This window comes from Malania oleifera, chromosome 13, assembly GCF_029873635.1.
Source record: "Malania oleifera isolate guangnan ecotype guangnan chromosome 13, ASM2987363v1, whole genome shotgun sequence".
In the NCBI taxonomy this organism is placed as follows: Eukaryota; Viridiplantae; Streptophyta; class Magnoliopsida; order Santalales; family Ximeniaceae; genus Malania; species Malania oleifera.
Genome location: NC_080429.1, coordinates 36068258 through 36088335, shown reverse-complemented (window position 1 = coordinate 36088335; position 20078 = coordinate 36068258). Strand labels below are relative to the sequence as shown.

Sequence of the window (20078 nt, the reverse complement as noted above, 5' to 3'; positions counted from 1 at the left end):
TTTGACAACCTATTACAATAAATTTTAATATCAAGAAATAGTTCTTTTGGATTAAACTATTCACTTTATATATTTTTTAATTAAGATTAAAATAAAATCATCATATAAATTTAAATATAATTCAATTAAAAATATGCATAAATTACAAAAAAATAAAAAAAATAAAACAATGATAAGTTCAATTACAAATATTTTTACTATTTTTCAATTGTCATGCCCAATAAAATTTTTATTGTAGACTAAAATTTGAAAGCATATCAATTAAGTAAAATAATTGTAATAAATTCTATTTTCATTATAATATTTTTTAATATGTATTATTTGTAATTTTATTGTTTTAATTATATTTTTAAAATATTATTTGATTTAAAGATAAAATGAGCATTTTTTAATTACAATTTTAATTTATTTTTATTTTATAAAGCTTAACCAAAAAAGTTGTTGGTTTCTAATTTTTATTTTTTATTTTTTGACTTTTTTATTTTATTTTTGTAACTTTTTAATAGTAATACTAAACAGTCCCTAAGTTAATAACGTTTTTTTTTTTTTTGCAGACAATCAAACTCTCTTTAATGCTTTTATAGAAATGCATATACACCAAATCACCATATTCCCTTTAATTAATTTTCTATTATTTCTAGCATTTGTTAACACTATTACAAAAATGTTATTTCCTAATCACTCTCATAATATAATGAAGAAAAAAAATATATACTACTCACCAAACATTAAATCAAGAAAATAATTTTATCTTATGTTTAGAGAGGCCTTAGATTGAATTGTACTGGATTTGATCAAGATGTAATATAAAATTATATTAAAATTTGTTTGAATCCAAATCAAGATTCAAATTTCATTGTAATCTAATTCATTTCGTAATAAGCAATAATTTCTCACGACTACTCATTCAACTTCTAATGTTATAATACTACCTCTCCTAATAAGTTACAAATTAAAATAAATTATAATTTTTACTCAAATTATATCAATTTAAGTTCTCTAATTACAAATTTTTTTGACCAAAAATTTGAAAACATAAAATTACACCCACTTTTTTTTTTTTGTTACACCAGGTGTCTCGAGATCATTGGGTGTCACCCCCTCCTTCGGACTAATCCCACGCTTGTGGTAGCCGCCCCAACAGCACCCATAGGAATAAAGCAAAATTTCATCGTGGATGGCAGAAATCGAACCTGGGACATATACCATCAAGATAAAATTACACCCACTTTTTTTTTTTTTTAATTACATAGAAACTCCAACCACCAACGAGTCATTTGGACCCTCTAGTGCGGCACCAAACCTTCAAATCAGCGTCCTCTGCCCCCAGGTCTTGCTGATCAGAGTAAAGTCCGGAATGCGAACGCAACTTCTGTGCATCAGTATGTTCGGTCAACTTGACACCCGGGACACATCTCTATTACCATCCACGGTTCCTGTTGGCTCATAGAGAACTCTCATCATCCACGATTTCCGCTGGCTCACAAAGCGAATTTTCATCATTTACGGTTCCCGCTAGGTCATAAAATAAACTCTCACCATCCACAGATACCGCTAATTCCGTGAGTATATGTATCTGGAATTAAACCCTCGATACTCATTCTTGCTTGCTGATGTCTTACATCCACTTGCTCTTTGAACACCTTGCTCACTTGAGAAAATAATTTATTTATTTAGTTTTAAAAAAGCTTTAAAAAGATATAAATCAATTAGTTGTAATTTTATATTAATTTTTCCAAAAGAGTAATAATGAGAATAATATACGGAACTAATTAAAATAAATTAAATTAAAATCCAAACTTCCAAATGTAAGTATCAACACGCTCATTATGTCTTATATACTATACATAATCCCCAAAACCTTTACTGTAAAAAAAATAAAAAGAAAATTTGTAAATAAAAAGTATTATAAAATAAAATTTAAAATAAAACAAAATTGACAACAACCATGTCATGAACGGAGAACGAAACCCGCCAGCTGTCGTCGTGCCCCAAACCTCCAGAGCTTCCGCATCATCAACCACCGCGCACGGTGGCGCTCGCGTTTGCATCGCCACCGTGCGGGGAAGTGAAAAGGCTCTGATATCACGCAAAGACCGTCGGATTCCTGCCAAGATCCACTGAAGGCCTCACCGACTCGGGTACAGAAGCGAACCGTGCCGAGAAGGTGGGGCGCAGGTAGTCCTCGTCGAAATTCCTGTTCTGCCCCGGGCCGTCGTCGAAGTTGAGCGCGTAGCCCAAGGGGTCATATTGGAATTTTCCCTGAAGCTTACTTCCGCCGCCGCCGCCGCCAACCACGCCGGAGCAGCCGCCCCCTCCGGAACAGCTGCCGATGTTCTTGTTGAAGCGCCGAATGAAAGTTTTCCATTTGGGGCCGGCGATGAGCTCCGACCACTCCCTCAGTTTCTTGACCGCACTGACCCCTCGGGCCCACCACCCGGCGTCGTCGATCTCCGCACTGCGCATCCTCGTCCACCAGACTGATTCGGAGGGGCGCGGCCGCCGGGAACCCAAGCACGGCATGCGGAAATGACACCGTCTCCTGTTCGAAAACAAACTGCTCGTCGAGTCGTCACTCATTTCCGCTTCTCTGCGCGTCAACTCAGGATCCTGCGCCATCATTTTCACAGAAAACACAATTGAAGAGAGAAATCAAAAAATAGGGTTTCAGCTCTACACCAAATACCCTAATCTCTCTCTCTCTCTCTCTTCTATTTCTCTCTCTCTTCTATTTCTCTCTCCCCTCACTCTCTCTAGGGAGGTGTTTAAATACACAGAGCAGATTCAGGGAGGGGAGGCAACGGATAGCTCCGGGGGAAATGTACCGGGAACCGGAGAACAGCGTGGACGAAACGCATTCTGGAAGCGTTACTGCGGGGGTAGTAGAACGGGTTGTGCAGGTAAACCCGTGGCTACTTTCGGCCAGCCTATACCTGCCGTAAATGGATGGGTACAGTTGTGATATCGTGGAAGTGAGAAGGGTGTTTTGGGGAATTAAATTTCACAGTGCAGTCTGTACCGTATGGTGGGCAATCCATAGCCGTTTAGTGGTTTGAGAGTTTGCAAGGATTAATTAATTAATTAATTGTGGGGCGGGTGGGCCCGGGGTTGGGTGGGTGTCAACGACCATGAATCTGGTGGGCCGGGGTCCAGGAGGATTGACCGAGTAATTGGAGGGCGAAAAATGGGGGTCCGGCGTTGCGCCCGAGGAGGAGGGTCGCCAGCGATGCCATCTCCATTATCGAGGCAGTGTGTAAGCTTTTTAGCGTCAGCATTTTGATTATAAGCATTAATCATTAATCATGGATTGCCAATGCCACTCACCAATTAATATAAAAAGATTTGCCATAATTAGAGATTTGTATATGCTCCCATTTTAATAATTTGTGAAAGAAACATAATAATGAAAATATTACACAATCGAAAAATATATATTGCCATCATTTACAAACTTTACTGCAGTAATATTTAGATTTTATTTTTAATTTTTACATAACTTTGGAAGAAAGTGAACCTATTTTTAAAAACCCTACAATATATATATATATATATATATATATATATATATGTGTGTGTGTGTGTGTGTGTGTGTGTGTATATTAAGAACATCTTTGTATTATGTCCTATATTTTAAATTTCTTATATAATGTTTATAAATTTGAAAAATAATGTGTTATTTTTTTGTGTAATTATGTTAGACTTTGAAAATGAAAAATAATTAATTTGTTCTTCACAGTTAAACAAACGCTTTATTTTTCTATTTTTTAATAAAAAAATCTTGAAAATTTGAAAAATAAATTAAAAATTTTATAATTTTTTAAAAAAACTAAAAAAAAAAAAAAAAAAAAACTACTTTCCACACCAAATGTGTCTAAGCATTTATTGTAATTTAGAATAAACTATATATATAATCTAAATTTCTAAAATGATCAACTTTCTTTCTAAGCTTTTTAGTCTTATTTTATTGTTTCACCGTATCATTAATAATTTGCTACTTTTCTTATCATGTTCAAGGAAGGCTAATTTTCATAAAGCAATCAATTCAACCAAAGACGTTTGATTGTTATCCAAATATATTGTGGTAGCAACTAAATATCGTCAATTTGTGATTTGCCAATATAGTTATTTTTTCTTGTAGATACTGTGATGCATAAATATTTTCCTTTTTTTTTTTTGAGGGAAAACAATATCTCGTATAATTAAACACATCATTTGGTCACTCAATGCAATATTTATACCGTCTGGACAATGAGAACATCCTTTCCTTGCAAAGAGCTAATTTTTTTGTTCTCTACTTGCCAATTCTCAGATTAATTATCCTTCGATTACTTTTTTGCTTTGTATTTGTTTGATGATACAGAAATGCTATACTTACCTTATAAATATTACCTTTCTATTTACCCACTACTTTATGAGATTGTACTAAGTATATGGTACAATTATTTTAAACAGTGGATGAGAAAATCTTGTAATGTTTGGTTAGTAAATATAATACTACTTTTTTGTAAAAAAAATTACAATCTGGTCCGTTAATTCTATTATCATATTTTTACGAACATTTTTACCTTTTACTTTTTTCAAAAAAAAATTAAGACTACACTCCTCAATATATTCATTGATTGCATTTGTTTATAATATCATTTCAATTTGTAGGCTCTTAATGCCCTTGCACGTTCATGATGTCTTTAATTTTGAACAACTTTAAAAATTTGCGGGCGGCCAAAGTCAACTCATCTTTCTTTATTTTCTTAATAATAACTTTATTAATTTGACCAAACACCAGAAAAGCCTTCATAATTTTGTTTCCAATCTTATATCAAATTCTATAAAAAAATTATTATTTTTTATTTTTAGGTGTGCTTATGTAGTATCATAGGCCCTTCTTTTATTTCTAAGTTTAGAAGTTATCTCCTACACCTACAAAGACATTTATTTTTCCCTCCACTATTGCATATTTAAAGTATTTTTCTATTACACTTTCTATATATGTTTTATGGAGATTCATTTTTGTAGAAAAATATTACAATATCAATTATATATACAAGACATCTATAATTAAAATTCACAAAAAAATATCAGTGTCTTCTTCGAAATTATTTAGGTTTAATTTTAAAATCGAAGGACATCCAAAACCATTCATAATGTCCTTGCATAGCCACAGAAATTATTTCTTTTTCTTCTTTGATTTATAAAATTCAACTAAGAGGCACCAAGTGTTTGTTGTTTTTTATAAAAACAAGATGAGCCCTATTTTTTTTTTTTTGAAAAAGAATTATGTTATTCTGCATGAAGGCACTTGGATTCACCCACTTGAATATATGATCTTTCATGTGCATAGTAGAATCATAGCTCTTACCAAGCTTTCTAGGAGGTTGCATTTATGAGTGCATTTCATTTGTTCATAAGGATGTTCACTTTCTAAGAATCAACTTACTTTTGTCTTAGAATCTTGGTAATTTTACATGCATTTCATACATCTATCATTTGTATGCATGATCATCTCATTCATCGTTCCTCCTAGAGAAGGTTCAGTTTGTCTCTGATATTGGTCAATTAAGTTGTTCCTCATCATTGGAGAATACTTAATAGAAGATCATGGGAGTCCATATTGAAGGTCGAATGGTTAAGAAGGAAAGGTATTAGCATCCGCTACGATATCCGTTTATAGAATGGTTATCGCAAGCATTCAAAACATAAATAAATAAATAAAAGGGAGAAAGACCCATTTTGGTCATGTAGTGATGAAATCAATGTTTAAGGCTCCAATATGACTTTGTGAAGCCCAGAGTATTGCTCTAAAAGGGGTTGATCTCAAAATCCTAAGTTTTGAGATGATGGTGATGACTAATAAATGCATAAAAACATTAATTGGTTTTGATATCGTCAGACTTACATTGCAACCTAGAAAATCAAAGTTTTAAAAAAAGAAAATCGGGCTTTCATTACTAGTAAATGAAAGAGTGAATGAAATAAGTGAGTTTTGAAAAGTGTTTATTTGAAAGATGTAGTGAGCTGCATGATTTTTTGAAAATCTAGGATTTCATCATCAACTTTATTTAAAATCAAGAAAAATGCTACAAAAACATATTTTTGGATTTTTCAATATTTTTTTTTTTTTGAATTTTCAATAAAGCGGGATAAAATATGCAGTAATACACACATATACATACACACACATCATAAAATATGTGTAGTATACAGAGTACACACACACACACACACATGCATTAACACACATACACACACACACACCTCCACACACATACACACATATACACATAACCACACACGCAAGCGTATACACACACACACACACACACATATCTCATATGTCCCACACATGTATAGTACTACTAAATATACATAAATATATAAGCTTATATAAATATAAATACAACCACTACAAAAAAAAACTGCTTTTTAGTGACGAAAGTATTAGTAACGCTTTCAATTTCATCACTAAAAGTACAGTATTAGTAACTGCTTTTAAATTGAAAGTGTCACTAATACTTTCGTCACTAAAACTCAGTTTTCCCGCTCAAACTATCGCGGGAAACTAATAACGACGTTTTTTTCTGTATTTGTGAATTTTTTTTAAACTCTCACTAATATTGCACTTTTAGTGATAAAATGTAAAGCGTTACTAATACTTTCGTCTCTAAAAATAACTTTTCTTGGTCAAACTATCGAGGAAAAATATTAGTGACGTTTTTTGGGGTATTAGTGACAACTCCGAAGCGTCACTAATAGGCATTTATTAGTGACGGTTTTTCTAAACCGACACTAATAGTCTTGTATTAGTGACGGTTTTGAGAATCATCATTAATAGTGCTTTTGTTGACTAGGAAAAGGTCAAGAATATTAGTGATGATTTTCTTAAACTGTCACTAATAGTTTATTATTAGTGACGATTTTCTTAAACCGTCACTAATAGTCTTGTATTAGTGATGTTTTTTAGAACCGTCACTAATAATGCATTTGTTGACTGGGAAAAGGTTAACAATTCTGTAATGATTGGACTGATTTTTTAAATGCAATAGAATTTGAGAGATCTTTTGAAGTTATTCATCACAGTAAGAAGGAATGAGATGCACGAAAGAAACAACTTGGTTCAAATATTTATGCATGGGTGGGTTGCTCGTCAAGAGGATTACAAGTCAGCAGGGCCAATAGGAGACTGTCTTCATAGCAATAGATAGACAAAAAAAAAGTTGTTGATATTATCCAGGAAGCAAAAAAGGATAGATATAATGTTGTGGCTAACCTAGCTAGTCTGCCTGACACAACAAATGAGAATCTAGATGAGTTGAAGATAAAACACAATGAGAAGAGCATGTCCTTAAGTAGAATACTTGAAGATAAATACTGCCACTAGTAGTCTTATATTAGCTAGTGACGATTCTCATAAACCATCACTAATAATGCATTTGTTGATGGGAAGAAAGGTCAAGACTATTAGTGACAGTTTTTATAATTACTTGGGCAGTGTGCTTCAAATGTAGTGGCCAAAAACCATTTGTAAATACTGATTCACAAAAACTTCTAATGGAGAAAAAAAAATGGCCATCAAGTGCAATGAGCAAACGTTGCCTTGACAAAATACTTGTAAACTATCCTAGCTTATGAGTCAGACGAAACACCTCGCCCTGTTAAACCAGCACCCATCTCTAAAAGTCTAGAAAGTTTCATATGATTGTATTTTTCTGGTCATGAGATGTTTTATGCTTAAATGTTCACCAGAAAAATTATGCTTGCATGTGCATTAAATAAAAGTTTCTCCTTTAGCAAGCAACCCCCAATACCGTTTTGCAAATATCATAAGGGGGATATATACATTTACTTATATATTTTCATTTGTGGCAAGAACTATCTTCAAACCTAAACTCTTTATCTTTTTCCTTATTTTATATATATATATATATATATATATATATATATATATATATATATATTTATATATATTTTAATTGCATAACTAGTTCGATAACTTCATATGTAAATGCATGCAAACTTGTTAGACAGTGTCCGTGCTCAAACCAACTATTTTCTATCATATGTTGTGTGCTTTAAACTCAAATCTTCCACGGTCTTATGATATGTTTCAATTGCAATAGTTTGTGTATATTTATGGTCTAGCCTTTGTTTTCATGTCATTTAAGTCATTTAAATGACCAGTTTGATTGTTTGTGTACTTAATTGCTGAGGTTATCTTTGTCATTCATTTTAAATTATATGACTATTATATTTCTTGAATGACCAAAAGTTATACCTCTATTTTATGTGTTGATAATACTGGACTATTTGAGTAAGTAGTTATGGATATATTATCAATATATTACTCAATCAGGTCACTTGTATACAGACATGCTTTTGGGAAATGCTCCAGTTTCAAACGGCATGCTGCAGATTTTTCTTAGAATTTTCCCAAGCCATATCTTTTATGTGAATGATATTTTCCTCTTATTTGCCTATATATACTTAAATGCTTATTTATGCCCTTTTTATTATTGTCAAAAGGGGGAAAAGTAGGCAAGTATTTCTCATCATCAAAAAGGGAGAGATTGTTGACCCTATGGGTCATACCCTATTTTGATTATAACAAATACTCATGTATTTAATGTCAACCGAGTTGATGTGCAGGTTTATCTTGGTAATATCATATGATGGCACTCGAAAACCCGGAGGAAAATGAAGACCCTAGTTGATATTTATTTGTTGTAATTTCTATTTGGGTCTGTAAATTTTAATTAAGAAAAGGTCTATAATAATGCATATCATGCATGTAGGAACTAAAAGCTCAAAGGTCTTAGAATGACTCTAGGTCCCTATACATCAAATGAAAATCAAATGACCTTAAACCTGATCGATCGACGCCAGATTTTTGGGCATAGTTGAAAAGCCTTGGCCATTAATCTTATATTGACCCTAGGTTCGTAATCATCACATGTAAAGTCCCCCATAACTTAAAACTTATACTTATATGAACAGGGGTGACTTCTGATAAAGAATAGGACCGAAATTGTGCATTGAACAGTGCTTCGGTCGACTGAACTTTCAGAGTGTAAATCACTTGGTCGACCGAACCGTACGAAGGTCAACATTTTGACCATAGCTCGGTCGACCATATCGTGTCAAGTTCATACAACTTGGTCGACCGAACTCCCATCGGGTCAACACTTTTGACTCTGTGGTCAACCGACCAGAAATACACGAGCAACGCCCTAGTCGAATGAACCCCCACGTAGGAGAATCCAATCACCTAGTCGACTGAACTTCATAGTTCAAAACAGATTGGTCGACCGAACCGCGCGGATTTGGGAAAATCGCCTTTAAGGCCCTTAGTTTGGTCGACCGAACATTCAGTTCATTTTTTGCACGGTCGACCGAACTTTGTCACTCAGTCAACTGAACCTTAAGTTCAGTTGATCGATGCTTTCGAGTTGGCAAGAATTTTTGAGGTCAAAAGCACTGTTAAATTTTATTAACCTCACTTAATTTTTTTCTAAAATAACCAATATGTCCCCAACAGCTAGAATTCTTCTCATATCTATATATAGCCTTTCATTTGCAAAATTAAGGAAGGATTAGGATTTTAGATTAGCAAAAAATTCTCTGAAAATTTTATTGGCCAAAATCTTCCCTACTTCCATATTCTTCATACTCAAAGTCATATACTCTTCCATTGATCATTCTATTGTAAAATCCTTTTAAGAAAGAGTATCTTGAGTTATTCCATATAGTTCCTACGTGCTTATACTTTCACACTTGTGATTGCTTTGTTGATTTTCTTGAGAGTCAAGCCCAAAGGATTTCCCCAGTGATTTAGTTCATAAATTCATTTTTGGGGAAACTTTCTTAAGCTTGTGAGTCTTTGCATTCTCATTGCAAGACTCAAGAGTTTGTTTTGTGTTGTGAAGAAAAATATTTTTGACAAGCTTATTTTTTTTTTTATAAAAAAATATCTCTTGTGCTTGAGCTTTTGAAAATCTTGTTTGAGATATTTGATTAAGCTATTGAAATCTTTGAAACTATATTTGTGGTTGAAATTATTATATGCATAGTGTTTCAAAGATAGATTGCCAACACATACACTCTCATACTTGGATTGTGTATTGACATAATACTGAGAGTAGATATACACACATATTTGCACCGAGCTTATAGTTCTTATTGTTTTTGAGGTGCATTGATTAGTACTTGTGCATATTGGTACATAATTTGCTTAGTTGAGAAGCATATTTGTTGTACGCAAATTTTATTGAGAAATTTGTTGTATTCCAGGCGTGGCTTGAGAGGGCGGTAACTCAGCTCGGAAAGATTGTGTAGGTTGAGGCCAGCCCTATGTTAATTGACCTGGTTGTAAAGGTTGAGGTCAGCCCTGTGCTAATTGACCTGGTTGTTTAGGTTCCGCTCCACCTGTTAAGTAAGCTTATAGTGGTAATCTTTATACTTGTTAACCAAGGCGGAGATGTAGGCAGTATTGGCCGAACCCCGATAACATATCGTGCGTGTTCTTTATGTTTTTGCAAATTTATTTTCCGTACTTTTATTTTCAACACATGTATGTTGTATGCTTGATTCATTATATGTAGGACACGTGTTGATTGGGTTTATAATTGCATAGACGGTCTAGGTTGCATAATACTGATGATTTGGATAAACCTAGGTAGGATAAAATTTTAAATACCCAATTCACCCCCCTCCTCTTGGGAATACACCAAAGCTAACAATTTTCATACTCATATTTCCTAAATTATAAACTATTCATCATCTTACCAGGGTTCCTGGGAACACCCTCTAGGTTCCCTAACTTGCTTGCAGTAAAAACCCCAAAACCCTGAATTCACAACACCCACATAAATCGTCCCAAACACCAGTATAACAACATCTACTATTAAATCTGGTTTCATAAAATCCTACAAACTAAATAACCCTTAAATAATATACTTGCCCTGATTTTGGGATGGTTCCCAAACTTCTCAAATCAAAATTATGCTCTAGTTAGGTTGTAGAGAATCTCCGTAGGATCATCGTGGTAGCTTCTGATCATCGAATCAGGGAGGAACGAAGCCAGAAATCTAAAGAGAACTGAGAAAAATCGAAATCTAGTGTGTGTGTGTGTGTGAGAGAGAGAGAGAGAGGGAGGGAGAGAGAGAGAGAGAGAGAGAGAGAGAGAGAGAGAGAGAGAGAGAGAGAAGGAGAGAGAGAGAGAGTTAGCTGAATTTTTCCATCAAAAATTTGATTTTTGTGTTTATATAGATGGCTGGCCACGTGGCCTCGTCGATGAGACACATCGACTCGTTGACGAACAAAAGAAGAGAGTTCGTCGATGAAAGTGATAAGCTCGTCGACGAACCAAAAGGGTCTAAATTACCCCTCTCGGCATCTCTTCGTCGACGAGGCATTGTAACTCGTCGATGAACCGTATAAGGGAGTTCGTCGACGAAGTCAGGGCATTCGTCGACGAGCCTTGCTTTATCTCCTTTAAATTTTCCTTTTCCTCTTTATTTAATTACTATTATTTCCTGGGTCTTTACAGAACTGGCCTACCACCCTACTAGCTTCTAGTTCAGATTCAAAAGAAGGCGGTGATTCTAGTGTTGGAAGTGCTGCCTCCTATGAGGATATTTATAGTTCAAATGTCAAGAACAAGTCAAAATTGTCTCAGTCTATAGAGCAAGATTTAGATATGGGAGGGGAAACTTTACTTATGAATAGAATCACTGGCTATGACCATTTCGTATTAATTGACAATTTGGAGAAATACTTGTCCCCAAGAATAGTTGTTGAATTCATACATAAGTAGACTACCATATCAACACAAGTCTACATTTTCCCAAGCTTGTCTTCAGAGACATACACAAGGGGAATCATTGTGTTAGATTATAAAGAGAACTTGGAGAAATTATGGGAATTTTTGGAGAATCCAAATCACATTATACCATCTTCAACAGGAAGGTATCAACTTAATGCATTATTATTGTTGATTGTACAGTGTCCGCTTTTTCTTCTAGTTCTATATCAAATTATATTGGATTTGGAGTAATTGCTTTCATTAGAATTTATATTTCCTTTGTCAATTAGCTTTCATTATTTTTTTCAATTTCTGCAGGCTGTAGGTGATAACTGAAAAGATACCAAGGCATGAATTGTTTAAACCATTAATTGGAAACCTGAAACCGAAGTCCCTGACAAGTATTTTCATTTTTATTTTTGATTTTTTTTAGGAAATATCATCAACTATAAAAGTGAGATTTTGTGCTACTATTGGAGCTCTGTTGTGGAACTACACAATTGATTTTATGATTCTCATCTTGCAACAAGAATTATAGAGCACAAATGCTATAATTGGCGAAGAATTAAAGCTCTGTCACTCAGGAACTGCAGAATACAATATAGTTAAGGAGCTAAGGGATTTATTTGCGGAGTTTGTAGATCATCAAAAGCGACTGCACAAGAGGCTTGCATTGGAAGAGAGAAAAATCCTGAACCCGTCTGACCCATAAGTTCTTGCAGAATTCAGACGTGTTCTTGGATGACCACTCAAATAAGCAAGTGAAAATTTGTGTCTCATTTTTGCAAACCGAGTGAATGATTAAATTTCTTTGATGGATGGTTTATATTTTGTATGAACTATTATTTGAGCTACTGGATTGCATGCCTTATCTGGAATATCACCTGCATGACTGATGCAGTGATTTATGTTTTGTATGCTATAGAAAACTGTTAGGCTATCTAGTATACTCTCTTTGATTTACAGATTTGGAAACTGTTTTATTTACAGACGGTATGCTGCCGAAATTTTTTTTAAATTTTTCCCAAAATAATCAAAGCCAAAAAATCGAGTGCTAAATGTTTATAATATGATGCATGGTTAAATTGTTATTGAAAGGATGAGTGATTGCTAAATAAAGATCGATCTTCATCCTAAATTGAAAACGCATGCATAAGAACATATATAGAGGAGCTGAGCAACATTCTTAGAAATATATCATGAAGAACCCATTTGCATCATGTGCTTTGCTTTTTTAATATTGAGGCTCTTTCAAAAACCCTGAACATCGCATTTGGCTCTTAAAGTTTTATGATTAAATATGGATTGTTCTTTGTTATGAATACAAAATCATGCCTTAATATAGTATGTACATATATGTTCAAATATTGTATATTAGCTAGCTAATTTCTTGTGGAATTATTATTTTGTAGGGTTTGCGGCTCTCAAAACACTACGACAATGCCAGACACTACAGTCGGGTCAAATGCACATAAGTTTTGACTTTTCCTATATTTCTTGTTAATTGAACATAATTAATTTATATATTTTAATTTGAATTTGTACTTATATGTATTTTAATTTTGAAAAATTTGTATTTTAAATTTTAATAATTTATGAATGTTTTAGTAATTCTGGTTTCATTTTATGTATGTTAAAATGTAATTACAGGTTTTTGCAGGAATTTTCAAAAAAAAAAAAAATTTATTTTTTTCAAAACATTAGTGATGGTTTGCAAAACCGTTACTAATAATGGGAAGATGAAGTATTAGTGACGGTTACTATAGGATCAACATTATGGGGCCAAAATTATCACTAAATGCCAAATATTAGTGATGATTTTACAATTGTTACTAATACTTAATTATTAGTGACAGTTTTAATAATCGCCACTAAAAAGCTTACCATTAGTGACGGATATTAGATTTGTCACTAGTACAAGCGCTTTAGTGACAAATTTGAACCGACCATATGTATAATTTATAGTGATGGTCGTAGGCTATTAGTGATAGTTTTTTTTCTGTCACTAATACTCCACTATTAGTGACGGTTTGAATATTTCGTCGCTAATAAGTAATAGTATCCGCAAATATGCTGACAAAGTTAGAACCATCACTAATACTTAGAGAACCGTGACTAATAGTATTAGTGACAATTTTTTGTTTATTAGTGACGGTTTAAAACTGTCACTAATAACCTTATTTCTTGTAGTGCTTATCTAACTTTATCTGAGGGGCGCACTCTAGGGGGTTCGAAAGGCTTGTTAGTAGCTGAAGTCCCCACATTATAAAAAAAAGGTGAATATCTTCTAATCAAATCTCAAAAAAGCTAATATCTTGTTAGCTTTGGTGTATTCCCAAGAGGGGGGTGAACTGGAATTTAAAACTTTTTCCTAAGTTTGACCTCAATAGTAGCAGTATATTCACAACCTAAGGTCTGTCTATGCAATTCCAAATGTGCAGATAAATATAACGTGCGGAAATTAAAATCATGCGCAACATTCACCAACTATAACATACATGTGCACAAATGTAAATTGTAGAAAGATAAATAGTGCCCACAAGATATGTTATCAAGGTTTGGCCAACTGTGCCTACGTCCCTGCCTCTAACTCACAAGTCCGAGGATTCCACTAATGTTCACTTAACGGGTGGAGCAGCACCTAATACAACCAGGTCAATTAGCATAAGACTAACCTCAACCTTTACAAACTCTCCTTGTGGGGCAAAGAAGACCCTAAGTCAAATTCACAGGGCTAACCCCAACCTTTACACAATCCTTACCGAACTAGATTACCGCCCCCTTAGGCCGCGCCTGAAAATACAAAAATATGTTCACTCAAATGGTATAGTGATTATGCTTTCATGTAAAGCATATGTGTACCCAATATGCGGAATCACATACACATCAACAATGTAGGTAAATAGAAGCTCAGTGATGTGTATTTTTGTGCAAGTCACACTCAACAAGATATGATCGCTAATATGCTCAAGAGTGTTCTAAACAAGCTATATCTTTAAAACAAGTTAAATGAAATCTCAATAGCAAATCAGGGTTTCAAAGATGTTAATCAAGTATTCAAACTAGCTCAAAAGATTTCCTCCAATGAAATAAGTGCATAAGTAGTTTGAAAAATATTTTAGCTTGTAGAAAAATATTTTGCACACCAAAATCAAAACTATGAGACACTTGCAATAACAATGCAAATATCCTAAGCTTACTATTTTATCACAACACAAGATTTATAATATTGAAATCTGTGGGATAAACCTTAGCCAAACTCCCCAAAAATAATATCAAGAATCAATCAAGCAAACAGGAGTTTTGGCAATACCTAGTATATACTAGCACAACCAATATGCTCTCACGATACTAATAATGTATCAAGGGAATAAATATTTGAGAGTATTTTGGGCAAAATGGGATTTTGAGATAGAGAAGATTTTTGCTAATTATTTTGGCTAATCTCACACTAATCCTCACAAATGAACCCATATTTACAGACAAGGTTAAAAATATAACCGTTTGGAACCTATTGGGTATTATTAGAAAATTTAAAAAAAACACTTAGGAAATATTAATCTCATTTAATAAATTTAACCTCAGTTAAAATATTTTTAACCCGCTGAGGTTCAAGTGGCTGAACTGAGATTCAGTCGCCCGAACAGACACTGTAATAAAAGTAATTTAAATGAGTTTGGTCGCCCGTGTCATGGTTCAGCAGTCCGAATCAAAGTCAATAATATTGCTTCATAACTTCGGGTGCTCGGTCCTATATTTGGTGACCCAAACTTGTGTGTTCGGTCGCTTGGGGCTCTTTTTGAATTAAACTACTCGGTAGCCCGAGTTGGTGGAATGTCCCTTTCGAAGGGTTCGGGCATCCGTGGAAGATATGCACATTATTGGTCGGTCGCTCGAGAGCCCAAGTCAACTGTTGACTCTTCAACAGTTCAGGCGCCCAAGGAGTTTTGAACTCCAAGGGTTCGGTCGCCCAAGCCCCCTCAAATTCCTAATATTTGTCAATTTAAAGCACAGACTTAACACTCCTATATATTATATGATATGTGTGTGAGTGTTGGGACCTAAAGTCTTACTATGGTCTTACTGAGGCCATTTTGAGATAGTCCAAAAAATTCGATGTCGGTCGACCGAAGGGTGCCCTAATTACATTCGGTACCCTAAGGTCAGTCTATGGTCATGTTCAACTTACAAAAACCTACATGCATGACATGTAGAGATTATTACAGATTGATATCCTAATTACTATTACAGACTCCTATAATATAAATAACAACAAGAAATAATCTTCAGGGTCTTTAGGCTTTACTTCGTGTGCCATTAATTGATTTTTTAATATAAAATTGCTCACAAACTTGAAAGCCATCAAATACAACAAGTATTTGTCATTATCAAAACCGGGTGTAACCTATAAGGTCAACATATCTTTTTCTATATATATATATAATAATCTTCAGGGTCCCATCAACTAATTTGCTAATATAAACCTGCACACAAACTTGAAAGCCATAAAATACAACAAGTATTTGTCATTATCAAAACCGAGTGTGACATATAAGGTCAACATATCTTTTGCTATATACATCGATGTGTGGTTGGTTATTTTATATTTGGGGCCACTAATAGTTGCGACTCATGTACAACAATTCCTATTGTTGACTTTTTGAATCTAATTCCTATTTTGATTATGATAAACCACAATATCTTATTTGTGCGTTTAGTCTTTGAATAGATTTATAATACAGAAGGCGCAAATGAGAAATACAAAATGAAAGCCATGAAGCACTCAATCGATAAAATCTCTAGTGTATTCCATGAACATCAGGAGTAGAAGACTGAAGTCTTTATTTATTTTTTGGATTGTAATAGTAAATTAGGTTTAATGTGTGCATGCATGATCATTGATTTAATTTGAAGCTCTCTTTCAATCTCTCAAAATAACCAACACCTTAGATTGACCTTAGGACCCAAGAATTTAATGAAAATCTTTTATTTAGAAAGTTAAACTTACACCAAAAGTTTAAATTGGTTTTGAAAATCAAAATAAGGGTAAAAATCATTTTTGGAATGAAAAACTCCAAAACAAGTTTTTCAAAATCCCTTTCATGTTTATGCCATCACATTGATGAGCAATTTTTTTGATCAATCAGTTCTCATCTTAAAATATGTTCAACATGAAAATTTTTAGATTTTATCTTAGCTTTCTTTTGATACCAAGAACGCCCCATTTGGAGTTTTATATAAAAAGTAATGCCCAAAATGCTAAAAGGTGTCCGTAGAAGAAAATTCTCTTCATGTTTCTTCCGTCTCATTGATGAGCATTTTTCTAAATCAAAATATTCTTATCCTAACAAGTGTTCAACATAAAAGTTGTGGTATTTTCTCTTATCTTTCTGTTGATACTAAGAACGTCCAATTTTGAGTTGTATAGAAAACGTTATGGCCAAAACACTTAAGGGTATCAATGCAGAAAACTCGAGTGTAGCCGACCAAATCTTCACTCCAACCGACCGAACCTCGCGTATTTGAAGCCCCGGCCAACCAGAGCTTGGCCCTAGTCGACCGGCCCTCTAGGGAAAGCGGCCCAACAGTGGGAAAATGGCTAATTTTCGAAATATAATAATATTTTAACCCCTAATGGCCATATAATGGCTATATTGGGTTTTTGGCCGATGAATACAAGCTAAAACACTTGAAAAATGCTAAAGAATCATGTTGAAAGATTAGCTAAATATCTTTGTGATTCTCTCCATTTTTAAAATCCCTTTTGAGCTTTAATTTCTGTTTTCTCCTACTCCTTTTCTTGAAAATCTTTTTGGAGAAAAATATTTTGGGGGTTTATTTTCAAAGGGCTTGAGCTCGTATTTCCTTTCATATATTTAGCTTGATGGCCTTGTTACTCTTGTTGTTTTTCAAAGATTAAAATTCCTCCCCTTATTTTATTTGAAAAAAATATTTTTGGAAGAAAATCTTTTGAGTTATATTTGAAAGTCTTGGGCATATATTAATTCATATATGTTGCTCCAAAGACTTTTACCCTTGTGCTATTTCAAAGTTAAAATTTCTCCTTCATTCATTTTGAAACTTCTTTTTGGAGAAAATATTTTGAGGGTGTTATTTCAAAAGGTTTAAGCATATATCATTTCGTATATATTGCTTGAAGTCCTTTTATTGTATTTTTCAAAGATAAGATTTCTCCTACACTCTTTTTTGTGAAAATTATTTTTTGGAGAAATTTTTGAATTATTCAAGGCTTGAGCATATATTTCATATGTGTATATATATATATATATATATATATATATATATATATATATATATATTGGTTGAGGGCCTTCTTGTATTTTATATTTCAAAAGGTCAATCATAGTTTGAAAGAAAACCCTAGTTTCTCACACTCTTTTATTTGAAAATATATTTGAAAAAAAACTTATTTGTTCAAGAATGCTTTGAGCACATATATATATATATATATATACTGTGCTTGAAAAGTTTCTTGATAATGCCTTGAGCATATATTCACTTTCATATATCTTGCTCATAGGCTTACTAGCATTTGAATTATAAAAGGTCATTTTGAAAAGAAAAATCATTTTCCATACTCTCACCAATTTACTTGAAAAATATTTTGAGAGGATTCTTATATACTCTACAGAGCTTCATTCTTAAATCATATGAGAGTGCATTTAGTTCGTAATGTGCACAAATCGGCTTTTTCAAAAGCATCTTTATTGTACGAAAAATTTGTTTTTCGAAATAGCCCTTCCCGGTTTAGATTGTGAATCGTAACCAAGTGAGGGTATATCACTTGGAAAGGTTTGGCTTCGCCAGGTTAAATGAGTTAGGGAGGCTCCGCCCTGTAAGGAGTGTGTAACGATTTGGCTCCGCCCGGTTAAGTGAGCTAGGAGGACTTCACTCTGTAAGGAGTGTAACGACTTGACTCCACCCAGTTAAGGGAGTTAAGGGGGCTCCACCCTGTAAGGAGTGTAAATAGTTTATGCTTCACCTGATTAAGTGAGCACGGTTAGTGAAATCCTTAGGAGGGGTTTGCCCAAGGTGAGGGCCTAAGCAGGATTTGTCACGACCTGCTCATTTTTCATTTTTTTTTAAATAATATTATCAACTTCATAAAATCAATACTACATATCCCACAATCCAGCTCAGCAAGTCACCATCCACCTGGACCCGTGGGTACTAGGGATATAACAAAACATACAGCAGAAGCCTACGCAGCAAAAAGTATAAAATCATATACATCTCATCATAATGTGCATAACACATACCAGAGTCACTACAATCACTATCTCACAGTATATACATCCCAAAAATGAAATCTAGGGACAATCCCCACAAAACCTAATTGTCCCTACCAAAAACTTACCCTTCCAAAGAGGGCAAACAACTGATCTATATCAGCGCGGCTTTTCCCGCTCTCCTATCAGGGGCTCCTAAAAAATGTATAAGATTCAGGGGTGAGACACCTCTCAGTAAGGGAAATAAACTAATACTAGTGTGTGGTAACATGAGTATCTGTGTTCAACATATATCATTTATAACATGTTCAGTACTGTTTATCAAATCTGGGAAAACTTATATATAAATCAAAACATGGAAGAACGTATTGCATTTTCATAACATATTTCATCTCATAATAATAATAACATAAAACAATTCTGGTAGGTTAGCTGGCTGTTGTCATGTATTATCCCCACATGACTGGGTTGTGTGGCCCGAAGGCGGGACCTGACAATGGTTGGCCAACCACTGCCAAGTCAAACAGTAGTCTGTAGGTCCGATGGGTCTACCCAGACTGGTCCGTATACCAGGGGCAATAACAGCACACTTCTTGAAAATAACCACATCGACCATCCAATCTCACACCACTCCGTATAGCAGTGTTAACACAGATATCATGATCACGAGGACCATGGACACATAGCAACGACACCATGCAAGTGCTAGCCTAGACCAAGCCAACTAGGTTCTGATATCATATACATATACTAAAAATCGTGTACATGGATATCTCATATCAATAACTATCAAATCAATCATATTATTTTTCACATATACATATTTCATGAAAATCATCGGCTCGTATGCCGGAATTACACATTTTATCATAGCTCGGCCCGTACATCGGCAAATCATATAGCACAGCCCGTACGCTGGCAAATCTCATCCACATAGCACGGCCCGTACGCCGGCAAACATATCCACATAGCACGGCCCGTACGCCGACAAATCACACACATATATATAATATCTCGGCCCGTACGCCGGTTTG

The 20078-nt window shown here is 34.2% G+C and overlaps 1 protein-coding gene across 2 annotated transcripts; it reads right to left on the bottom strand.

Annotated features, from left to right (window-relative positions):
- Positions 1–1570: 1570 nt before the first annotated feature.
- LOC131145984 (uncharacterized) lies at positions 1571–3308 on the bottom strand. 2 transcript variants are annotated; one of them, XR_009134203.1, is made up of 2 exons: positions 1948–2747; positions 1571–1651 (listed from the first exon to the last, which is right to left on the bottom strand). XR_009134203.1 is itself a non-coding variant. In XM_058095186.1 (1 exon), the coding sequence occupies exon 1, from the start codon at positions 2620–2622 to the stop codon at positions 2086–2088; it is 537 nt and encodes a 178-aa protein (XP_057951169.1). In that variant the 5' UTR covers positions 2623–3308; the 3' UTR covers positions 1762–2085. The 2 variants fall into 2 exon arrangements, 1 of the variants encoding a protein (XP_057951169.1); XM_058095186.1 differs by lacking the exon at positions 1571–1651 and having other exon boundaries at positions 1762–3308.
- Between the last annotated feature and the right edge of the window lie 16770 nt (positions 3309–20078).

Coding starts and splice junctions, on each gene's coding strand:
- LOC131145984 (XM_058095186.1), bottom strand. CDS start 2,622: ATGATGGCGCAGGATCCTGAGTTGACGCGCAGAGAAGCGGAAATGAGT.